Genomic DNA, 11,736 nt, shown 5'->3' with positions numbered 1-11,736 from the left:
GAGGGAGGTCATCCAAAAGCAAACGAAGCGGGGGCATGGCTTGGAGGCTGTTTCAGAAGGTCCCACTGAGCCAAGGACTCAAGGCCTGGCCACAGTCCTCCCAAGTGAGGCCCAGATCATATTTCCCCACGCTCAGAAAACCTTGTCTGCTCATTTCAGTCCATAGTGACTTTGCTTTCTTTAGGATCTCTCTTGCACTGTCTAACCCAGAGAGGTCCAAATCTCAATGGATTCCAATGATGGAGTTAAACCAGGCCCCACATCAGTTTTTTGAATTAGAATCAATGGGGCTGGGGCCCAGCATCTGTGTCTTAACGTTCCTCCATGTGATCCTCAGGCTGAAAGGCTGGTATTTGCAAATCCCTCTTTTGAGGGATGAAGGGTTTTTTTAGAGACAGGCCTTACTCTGATGTCCATGCTGGAATGCAGTGGTGGATCACAGCTCACTGCAGCCTCGAACTCCTGGCCACAAGAAATCCTCCCACCTTAGCCAACCAAACTTTTGGCATTACAGGAGTGACCACTGTGTCTGGCCAGGAAAGCCTTTCTGTTTCACTTGAATGATATTTCTGCAGCATTCCTGCAGCCATTGTTGTATTAAACTGCATCATTGTGGGAAAAGAAAAGGTGAGAGGTGACTGTTTTGCTTTTTTCTGAACACATCAGACCCAACCTGGGCTGTTTAGCCTTTTTTTTTTTTTTTTTTTTTTTGAGATGGTGTCTCACTGTGTCACCCAGGCTGGAGTGCAGTGGTGCAATCTCAGCTCACTGCAACCTCTGCCTTCCAGGTTCAAGCGATTCTCCTGCCTCAGCCTCCCAAGTAGCTGGGATTACAGATGTGCACCCCCATACCCAGCTAATTTTTTCTGTATTTTTGGTAGAGACGGATTTCAACATGTTGGCCAGGCTGGTTTTGAACTTCTGGCCTCTGGTGATCTGTCTGCCTCGGCTTCTTAAAGTGGTAGGATTACAGGCATGAGCCACCATGCCTGGTTTGCCCATTTTTTGACGATGTATCAAAATCATTTAAGATGGGCACTGCCTCAGTGTAGTTTGTCTAGACAAGGTGGCCAGAACAGAGAGGAATACGCATACCAGGCTTGAAGATGGGTTAAATCAGAGCTTTTCATTCCACAAAAGAGAAATTTTAATGGGGTCAGAATATGGATGTTCTAATATTTGAAAGCCTGTTAACTAGGAGAGAGAGAGAGTAAAGTGATTTGCTGTAGGAGGACACACCCAGCTCTGACGGTTTAAAGTGTCATGAATGCGAATTTGAACTCCAGAAAAGCAGAGCTTCCTAACAACAGGACTTCCACAGCAATGGGGTTTCCTTCCGCATTCAGTTTGTGCCTTTCCCATGAGCGAGAGACTCCTAGGAGAGCCGCAGACCATTAGGAAGCCATGTGGGAACTCACCCACAGGTTCTTTATATTTTTTGAGACGGAGTTTTGCTCTTGTTGCCCAGGCAATCTTCCTCCCTTGGCCACCCAAAGTGCTGGGATTACAAGCATGAGCCACTGTGCACAGCTGAGATTTGTCGACTTACTCTTTTTGTACATGCGATATTTTAGTCATAGAATCCATAAATGGTAGGGAAATTTCTGAGTTCAGAGCAATACATATGATACAAAACTTGATATAGGGACTAGAGTTTCTTAGCCGAACTGGAGGGGCTGGCTTTAGGTGATCCATGGACTCCCTGAAATTGGGGACACCATTGGAAATATGTGTGAGCTCAGGGGCAGTTTCCTATGATTTTCAGGCCTCAAAATGTCTCTTGGACTCAGAGATGCCTTAGGGCAGAGGACGCGTGAACCCCCAGTATAGAATCTCGGACAGTGAATGTCAGTAAACATTCGGCAGAAAAGCTCTGCCAAATTGAGTGCTCTGATGTGACTTTTTCATCAAGTCAATGTTCCTGGGATCTCTTGTACGTGATAATCTCACTCTTGTACGTGATAATCTCACTCTTGTACATGATAATCTCGCTCTTGTAAGGTTTCACAGTTTCCCACCCTGTTCCTTCTCCCACCAGACTGGACTCTGAAATGGGCATGTACAGGGAAGAGGAGACCCCGACACCCTTCAAGCTTTGAGTGGAGAGGACACAGTCTCTGCTGGGACAGGGAACAGAGGGATGTGGAGACCCTGAAGATGCTTTTGGACAGTGGTCTGAGGTTGGGACAGTAGCAGGAGATACCATTCACCCAGAATCTCCAGGACAAGAGATCAGCCTGGCAGTTACTTGTGTTTTGTTTCAAACTGGTTGCCAGGTTGGACTGACCGATGACATCAGAGATTCCGACCTTCCTGATTGGAGGGACTGGACTCGGTGGGCACCTGCAGCTCAGGTGGGCAACAGTTATCTTTTCAGAACTGTTCTCCACTACTGACTTCTCCCAGCCTCGAGAATTGATAACACACTCTTCTGGATCGTAGCTGTGTCCAGAAGAAGGCCACAGACAGAACAGAGACTAGGTTCCGTGGGACGGGACAGATTTTGTGAAACATCATGACCAGCCATCAACCGCACCCCCAGGATGAGGGGCAGAGCCACCAGCGGAGCACCTTTGGGTACCCCCTCCAGGAGGTGGTGGATGATGAAGTGTCGGGACCATCAGGTGAGGGGATCGGAGGAAGAAGAGGTGGGATAGGATTGACTAAGATGAAGGAAGGGGGCTGGGCACAGGGGCTCGCACCTGTAACCCCAACAGTTTGGGAGGCCGAGGCGGGCAGATCATCTGAGGTCAGGAGTTCAAGGCCAGCCTGGCCAACATAGTGAAACCCCATCGCTACTAAAAGTACAAAAATTAGCCGGGCGGTAGTGGTGCGTGCCTGTAATCCCAGCTACTCGGGAGGCTGAGACAAGAAAATTGCTTGAGCCTGGGAGGAGGAGGTTGCAGTGAGCTGAGATTTCGCTACTTCACTCCAGTCTGGGTGAGAGAGTGAGACGCTGTCTCAAAAAAAAAAAAAAAAAAAAAAAAAAAGAAGGGTCAGAGGTCAGGAAGGAGAACCTGAGGAGGGTGTGTGGGAAGAATGGAGAAATTCAGGCTGAGTGCAGTGGCTCACATCTGTAATCCCAGCACTTTGGGAGGCCAAGGCAGGTGGATCACTTGAGGCCAAGAGTTTGAGACCAGCCTGGCCAACATGGTGAAACCCCGTCTCTACTAAAACTACAAAATTGAGCTGGGCATTATGGCAGGCACCTGTAATCCCAGCTACCTGAGAGGCTGAGGCAGGAGAATAACTGGAATCTGGGAGATGGATGTTGCAGTGAGTCGAGATTGTACCACTACACTCCAGCCTGGGCAACAAAGCAAGATTCTGTCTCGAAACAAAAAAAAGAGGGACTCAGAGAGCCAGCGACCAGGGAAGGACATGAGGCAGTGTTCTGAGGACAGAGAGACGTAAGAATGGGGAGGAGAAGGAGTGGCACATGGGGCTCAGCAGAGGAGAAATTCAGAAAGATGGCTTGGAGAAGCCAACAGTGCGAGGCTGGGGAGGATGGATAGTGGTTTGGGGTTTTGGGTCGGGGTCTAAGGTGATCAATTACAGAAGCATTACACCGTGGCCTGGTTTCTTTACTCAGCCCCTTGGGTAGATTCCAGCCTCCCACGTAGATCCCTTTGCTGGAAAAGGAAGAGGGAGTGGTTGGAAGAATCTGAGGAGTCGTCGTTGGAGGAGTCACAGAAGGAACTCACCCCTGAGCCTGAGGAGACCTGGGTGGCAGAGAGGCTGTGTGGCCCCAAGATGAATATAAAGCGGCGGCGAGTGTCATCCGTGCTCCCTGAGCACCACGAGGCTTTCAACAGGCTGCTTGGTAGGAGGACACCCCAGAGAGCACCTCCAATCCTGTTCTTTCCAAAAAGAGGAAATTTCCAATAACCACATTTTCCAGTGAGAAAAATATGTCCCCAGTGGGTGAGCTCTCCATGCAGGAGGACTCTGAAGTGATCACTCATGAGGGACGCTTAGGAGATGATAGAGGATTAAGCTGGACTTTATAAAGGTCGGTGCTTGGGATAAGAAAGCTTGCTTTTGGGCCAAGTGTGGTGGCTCATGCCTGAGATCCCAGCATGTTGGGAGCCTGAGGCAAGAGGATTGCTTGAACTCAGGACTTTGAGGCTGCAGTGAGCTATGGTGGCACCACTGCACTCCAGCCTGGGTGACAGAGCAAAACTCTGTCTCAAAAGAAAAAGCAAGGCTGGGCATGGTAGCTCATACCTGTAATCCCAGTACTTTGGGAGGCTGAGGCAGGTGGATCACCTGAGGTCAGGAGTTGGAGACCAGCCTGACCAACACAGTAAAACCTGATCTATACTAAAAATACAAAAATTAGCCAGGAGTGGTAGCACACACCTGTAATCCCAGCTACTCAGGGGACTGAGACAGGAGAATCGCTTGAACTCGGGAGGCTGAGGTTGCAGTGAGCTGAGATCATGCCATTGCATTCCAGCCTGGCCCACAGAACGAGACTCCATCTCAATAAATGAATAAATAAACAAACAAACAAAATAAAAAATCAAAGAAAGTGGCTTCAGCTGTGCCCTCTGAAACTTAATGTCCCTTGCTGACTTTTCTAAATCTAAGTGTCTCTATCCATAGTGGGGGATACCAAGGCCATGGTCACACCCTGATGTGACTGTCTCATGAGGAAATGATGGGAATTCCTTTATGACTCTGCAGTGGTCCCTCCGTGGCTGCTGGAGGGGGTCCTGGCTGATTCCCAGCTCTACATCCTGTAGATTCTCACACCCAGGGCCTCCTTCAGCCTCTTCTCAGGGGATTCTCAGAGCAGGAGCCTCTCTCCCTTGCCCAGTGAAACTCATTCTCCCCTCTCCCATCCACCTCACCCATGGCCACAATCCTGAGACTTCCCCCTGGGAGGCACACTTCTCCTCGCTGCCCTGCTGCTCCCATGGAAACCCTGTCCTGCTTCTCATGCTGACATCTGCTCTCTAATCACAGAGGATCCTGTCATTCAAAGATTCCTGGCCTGGGACAAATACCTGAGGGTGTCAGACAAGGTAAGCTTGTTCTCCACAGAACTGTGTTCCTGCTTCAACACACCGCTGGGGGGAGGGTACGGCTTCCAAACCCACAGTTCTTCTCCTCTCTCCCTCCAGCCCCTCCCACCAGATGCTCCCACAGTCTTTTTCTTTTCTTTTTGTGAGACGGAGTCTTGCTCTGTTGCCCAGGCTGGAGGGAAGTGTCTCAACCTTGGCTCACGGCAGCCGACGCCTCTTGGGTTCAAGGCATTCTCCTGCCTCAGCCTCCCAAGCAGCTGGGATTACAGGCATGCACCACCATGGCTGGCTAATTTTTGTGTTTTTAGTAGAGACAGGGTTTTGCCAAGTTGACCTGGCTGGTCTTGATCACCTGACCTCAGGTGTTCTGCTTGCCTTGGCCTCCCGAAGTGCTGGGATTACAGACGTGAGCCACTATGCCTCTCCAGCTCCCACAGTCTTGAGTCTTGGTGCCCACCCTTTTTTTTTTTTTCCGAGACAGTATCTAGCTGAGTTCCCAGGATGGAGTGCAGTGGCATGATCACAGCTCACTGCAGCCTCTAATTCCTGGGCTCAAGCAATCCTCCTGCCTCAGCCTCCTGAGTAGCTGGGAGTACAGGCACATGCCATCATGCTTGAATAATTTTTATACAAACAGGGTTTGCGTGTTGCCCAGGTTCTCCAACTGCTGGGCTCACATGACTCTCCTGTCTCAGCTTCTCAAACTACTGGGATCACAGGCTTGAGCCACCACTCCTGGCTATTCTTGGTCTTTTTATGATTTGTCAGCATCTCCCTCAGGACTCTGCTGGTCTCTTGCAGAGTGAATGAATGGCCCCTGCCTCTCCTATGGGTCCTTTGGGATCTGAGCCCTCGGCCACAGTCTGGCCGCAGCCCTGAAACTCCTGGCCCCGCTACTCTCAGCTCTTTGGGACAGTTCTCTGCCTGGCACACAAAAGACCCTGCTGACACCAGCTGACCTAGACACACCCCCTCCAAAGATTCCATCGGAGCCCACCATCCTGGGAGCATCACCAAAAACCCTTCCTCCAGCCTCTCGGATTTGCATCCGACCTTCGAATACCCCTCCACCCCGCAATTTCCACATGAGCACAGTCACCCAAACACTGAGGTCCCTTCTCTGAGGGGCAGCCCCTCCCCAGACCCTCATTCCCCCTCTCCACAATCTTCGTCTTCCAAGATGTGACCTCACCCTCTCTGTTTTCTTTTCTCTCCATCAGTATCTCCTGGCTATGGTCATAGCGTATTTTAGCCGGGCCGGCCTCCTCTCCTGGCAATACCAACGCATTCATTTCTTCCTGGCTCTGTGAGTGGTTTGCTGCCTCCTATCCGTCAATATCCAACGCCCTGGGACAGCCGGGGAAGTGGGATTCCAGCCTTTCATTTATTCTTTCACCTATTTGTCCTCTTTACTCTGTGTACAAAAAAGACAGGATTATAGCATCTTAGACTGTTGTTTCTAAAAAGAAACTCAGGCTGGGTGGGGTGGCTCGCACATGTATCCCAGCACTTTGGGAGCCCGAGGCAGGCAGATCACCTAAGGTCAGGAGATCGAGACCAGCCTGGCCAAAATGGTGAAGCCCCGTCTCTACTAAAAATAGAAAAATTACCCGGGCGTGGTGTTGTGCACCTGTAACCCAAGCTACTTGGGAAGCTGAGGCAAGAGAACCCCTTGAACCCAGGAGGTGGAGGTTAAAGTAAGCTAAGATTGAGCCACTGCACTCCAGCCAGAGTGAGACTTTTTCTAAAAAAAAAAAAAAGCCAAAAAAAACAAATTCCAACGCCAGTGTACAAATAGAAGAATAAAGCAAAAGGAACCATAAACCGCTCCTAAGGGGAGAAGAAAAGGAGCGGAGGAGCGGACACTACACTTCCCCCAGCAAGCAGACGTTTCTGGTTCTTCTCTCTCTGTCCTTCCCACATCAACCACAAACGCCATCAACCTCCTCTGGGTTCCTATGACAGAGGTCACAGTTCAGGTCCCCCTCACATCACTCGAATCCACTGTCAAATGCTCCCTGCTGGGGTCTCCTGGAGTCTCTCCCCAAGCCAGGGGGCTTCCTAGGGCAGCCTGAGCATCTTTCCAAAGCATGACAACCTCACTGTCCACCTGAACAACTTCATTAGCTGATGTCTTTCTCTATCGAGGCCAGGGTCCACAGTGCCAATTCCACCCTCTCTACAATCTCTACAAGCACACTGGCTCGCCATCTTGGTGTTCCCTGGCGTGGCTTCACTGCTCCTTCCAAATGCCCTCCGCTAGACTTTGAATATGTGTTTTCTGTCTGGGTGTCCCACACACATGTGGTTCTGAAGGGAAAGACCCATTCCTTGAACTCAGTTCACCCCACAGCCTCTGGGATGCCTTCCCTCATCTTCCAACTTCTGCATGCCTGTAGCTCTCCAGTTACATCCTGGACACTGGGATAAGGTCATCTGCCCTGATTACTCCCAGTCCCATTAGACTAGACGCCTGTAGAAGGCAGGGTCCTGGAAAAATATCAATGTATCCAATTTCTTTTATTTTTCTGAGACAGACTTGCCCTGTCCCCCAAGCTGGAGTGCAGTGGTGAGATCATAGCTCACTGCAGCCTCCATATCCTGGGCTCAAGCGATCCTCCCACCTCAGCCTCTGGATTAGCTTTGACTACAGGGCTGTGCCACCACACCTGGACAGTTATTTGTTTATTTATTTATCGAGACAGAGTCTTGCTCTGCCTCTCAGGCTGGAATGGAGTGGTCCAAGCTCGGCTCACTGCAACGTCCTCCTCCTGGGTTCATGCAATTCTTGTGCCTCAGCCTCTTGAGTAACTAGGACTAATGGGTGTGCCACCACACCAGGCTGATTTTTGTATTTTTAGTAGGGATAGGGTTTCTCCATGTTGACCAGGCTGGTCTTGAACTCCAGGCCTCAAGCGATCCACCTGCTTCAGCCTCCCAAAGTGCTGGGATTACAGGCATGAGCCACCGCTTCTGGCATATTTTTTATATTTTCAATAGAGACGAGGGTCTTGCTATGTTGCCCAGGCCCGTCTCAAACTCCTGGCCTCAAGTGATCCTCCTGCTTTGGCCTCCCAATGTGCTGGGATTCCAGGCATAAGCCACCACTCTTGGCCACCAGTTGGGTTTTTGTCTCCATCCTGAAGGATCGAGAGACGCCCTTGATCAGGTCTCTGTCCAGCAGAGCCCTCCTGAGGAAGGCGTGGCTCTCTGCAGGGTGGGTGCCAGTCCTGAGCTAGGGACGGTCCCTTGCCCTCCTCTCTGGGAAGCTGACCTCAGCCGGAGGTCTCTCCTGGTGGTGCCCCTGAGCAGTAACCTGATTTCTGTCCCCAGCTACCTGGCCAATGACATGGAGGAGGATGACAAGTCCGCCAAACGAAACATCTTCTACTTCCTGTACGGGAAGACCCGCTCTCACGTACCCTTGTTCCAAAAGCTTCGGTTCCAGCACTTCCATTACATGCGCTGGCGGGTCAGGAAGACCCGCTCTCACATACCCTTGTTCCATAAGCGTCGGTTCCAGTTATTCTGTTCCATGCGCTGGAGGGCCAAGAAGATCCGCTCTCAGATAGCCTTGTTCCAAAAGCTTCGATTCCAGTTCTTCTGTTCCATGCGCTGCAGGGCTTGGGTTTCCCCGGAGGAGTTGGAGGAGGTGGGTGGGGTCTGGGGAGGTGGAGGAGGTGGAGAAGAATCGGGTGTGCTGGAGGCTGGACGAGGGGAGGGAGGGGTATCCTGGGGAGTCCCCATCTTCTTAAGGGCCGTTTGTTTTTCCAGATCCAGGCTTATGACCCACAGCACTGGGTGTGGGCGCGAGATCGCGCCCGCCTTTTTCTAGAGTTCCAGGGACCGTGGATGCCTGAGGTCATTGGCCTGACAGAAGGTACATCTGCATCCTCTGGGGTAAAGGCAGAATATTGGGGTCTATTTCGGAAATCCGAGGAACCCAATTGCTTGATCCAGCTTCAAGCCTGGGCAGTGGCGAGATCCCCCCTCCACAAAAATACAAAAATTAGCCAGGCGATGTGGGAGGCATCTCTACTCCCAACTACTCTGGAGGCTGAGGCGGGAGGATCGCTGGAGCCTGGGAGGTCGGGGCTGCAGGGAGCCCTGATCCTGCCACTACACTCCAGCCCAGGCGACAGAGTGAGACCGTGACTCAAAAATAATCATAAGTACTGAGTTCTGGGAGGTTCATTATGATCGATGCACTTGAGTTACCGATTTGGGTCGAGGGTTCAGTGAAGCTTTGGTTTACATCTTGCGCAGCTAACCACGTTGAGCACAGAGCATGAGACTTCATCATGAGGAGGTAGGATTATGGATTAGGCTTCTGGACTCATGGTTCGCGATGTTGTCATATTAGAAACAGATCTAGCATGGTTACAAGTTTAGATCTTAAGTGACACGAAAGGCCCCAGCTGTGATGAAGTCCAAAGCCACATTCTCTGAGGGTGCCCTACTCCATGGGCAGACCCACCCAAAGTCCTTGCTATGAAGCAGATCTCTGGGGCTGACCTTGGGTGTATTAAGTGAGTTTTGGAGTCATGGTCACCAAAGCGTGAGTATCACAGTTGAACACGATGGTTCAGAAGCAGGGTATAGAATGAAAGGCAGGAGATAAAATTGCATTTCTCAATTGCTCTGAACTCTAGTTAGACTTGACATGGGATGTGAATAACCTTCCTGTCTAGAGAGCTGCCTCCTTGAAGTGTGACATCGTCTCTCTCACTTCCAGAACACTGGGCCCAGGGGAGATGCGGATTTTCAGCAGGAACTTTACTCCAATGCTATGGCAGACACCAGGAAGGAGGAGAGGAGCCATGTGTGCATACCATCTAGAAGAACCTGGACCGTTCTTGATGGAGCTGAATACAGTGATCACGTTGTCCTCCTGGGAGCAGGGGTGGGGGTGGGGGGTGGGGTACTTCTAGGAGTCCTTGGAGAAAAGTAAGAAACCAGGAGTGTTTCCAGTTCCACCCTTTCCTGCGGCATCACCTCCCTTTTTATATTGCTGAATTCCACCCTCCCTGGGGCAGAAACTGGAGCTCCTGTTTCTTACGGACTTGGTTGCCACAGTCCACAAGCATTTGAAGGCACAGTGCAGGGGCTGAGATTGGCACAGAATTCTTTGTGAAATATGAATGCCATAGACTGTAATCAATAGCTTCATGCGCACTATGCATTTTCTTGGTTTGTTTGGAAAATGTTGGCCATTGAATTATTAATAGGTTTATTTCAGATAGTTTGGAAATTGTTGTACTTTTGAAAATATGCTGTTCCTGTGGTTTTTTGATGAGAGTTATAGCTGTTATATATACATAAAGATAATTTCCTTTTATTTTTTAAGAGAGAATTCTTTTTATCCTAAATCTTTTATTAACTAAGTTTTTTTCTGTATTATTATATGTGCTCCTGAAGCGAGCACTCTTTTTATCTATGATAATTCCATGATAATCTCTTCTATTTATAGCTATTAGTAGTTCCCTAAATTGTAGTGATAGAAATTTTTATTTGCTGTTTAGGTTTATGACTGAATTGTGAGAATTCAGTTGTGATTTTTAACATGTCTCAGATATATATACTAACATGTCTAATATATACTATCTATTTTATTGGTTTATTTTGAAAAAGATGGGCATAGAATTATTTAAATATTATTTTAAATGTTTTGGAAATACTGGTATTTTTGAATAGATGCTGTTTCTATAAAGTTGTGTGATGGGTGTAATAACTGTTATATACACATAAATATAATTTTGTTTTCCTTTTTAAGAGAGGATTCTTTTTATCCTAAATCTTTTACCTTTCAATATTTGTATCTATTATTACACGTGCTGCTGAAGGGAGCATGCTTTTTATCTATGATACTTGTTACTATATATATTACATTTATAGCTATGTAATAGTTCCCCTAAATTCTTGTAAAAATAAATGTTTATTTGATATTTAGTGTATGTTTGAAATGTGAGAATTCAGATGTAACTTTTTTACCTTGTATTGGCATGTTTGTATGTTACTTTAAAGAGGATGTGTGTTCTAAAGGAGGGCATGAGCTGTGTGTTTTCAAGAGAACGGTGCAGTGCGTCTCTTGGGGAAACATAATAAAGATGAACTTTTCTCACCTTCACAGCGAGTGTGATCATATTGGTCTGGATTGATTATTTGCTGTCAAGTGATATTTTTCCTTAATGGGGTTGTGGTTATTTGAACATATTTATTAGCTCTGGAAGATAATCCTGTGTTGTTTTTTATGTAGAAAAAAACAAAAGGCTGGGTGCAGTGCTCACACCTACAATCCCAGCAGTTTTGGAGGTCATGGCGGGAGGATCACTTGAAGCCAGGAGTTTGAGGCCAGTCTCAGCAACACAGCATCTACATCTATTTTTAATTTTTATTTTTTGAAGAAAAACAATAGAAGAGAAGGCTGATCCCAAGCTACAGGGCTTTTTTTGTTTGTTTGTTTTGGAGACAGAGCGAGACTCTGTCTCCCAGGCTGGAGTGCAGGGGTACAACCTCAGCTCCCTGCAACTTTCACCTCTGGGTTCAAGGGAATTCTCCTGCCTCAGCCTCCCAAGTAGCTGGGACTACAGGCACCCGCCTGTACATCCAACTAACTTGTAAAAATAGTAGAGACAAGGTTTCACCATGTTGGCCAGGCTGGTCTCAAACTCCTGACTTCAAGTGATCCGCCTACCTTGGCCTCCCA

General features: G+C 48.6%; 1 protein-coding gene across 1 annotated transcript; it reads left to right on the top strand.

Annotated features, from left to right (window-relative positions):
* Positions 1 to 2,038: 2,038 nt before the first annotated feature.
* On the top strand, positions 2,039 to 11,208 carry LOC129490697 (speedy protein E12-like). Its single transcript, XM_055294521.2, has 7 exons — positions 2,039 to 2,624; positions 3,593 to 3,823; positions 4,972 to 5,030; positions 6,251 to 6,336; positions 8,364 to 8,682; positions 8,805 to 8,910; positions 9,766 to 11,208. The coding sequence occupies exons 1-7, from the start codon at positions 2,516 to 2,518 to the stop codon at positions 9,867 to 9,869; spliced, it is 1,014 nt and encodes a 337-aa protein (XP_055150496.1). The 5' UTR covers positions 2,039 to 2,515; the 3' UTR covers positions 9,870 to 11,208.
* The last annotated feature ends 528 nt before the right edge of the window (positions 11,209 to 11,736 follow it).

The sequence above is a fragment of the Symphalangus syndactylus genome, chromosome 9 (assembly GCF_028878055.3).
Source record: "Symphalangus syndactylus isolate Jambi chromosome 9, NHGRI_mSymSyn1-v2.1_pri, whole genome shotgun sequence".
In the NCBI taxonomy this organism is placed as follows: domain Eukaryota; kingdom Metazoa; phylum Chordata; class Mammalia; order Primates; family Hylobatidae; genus Symphalangus; species Symphalangus syndactylus.
This window is presented reverse-complemented; position numbering and strand designations above follow the sequence as displayed.

Coding starts and splice junctions, on each gene's coding strand:
- LOC129490697 (XM_055294521.2), top strand. CDS start 2,516: ATGACCAGCCATCAACCGCACCCCCAGGATGAGGGGCAGAGCCACCAG. Junction 2,625..3,592: donor TGAAGTGTCGGGACCATCAG/GTGAGGGGATCG, acceptor TTCTTTACTCAG/CCCCTTGGGTAGATTCCAGC. Junction 8,911..9,765: donor GGTCATTGGCCTGACAGAAG/GTACATCTGCAT, acceptor TCTCACTTCCAG/AACACTGGGCCCAGGGGAGA.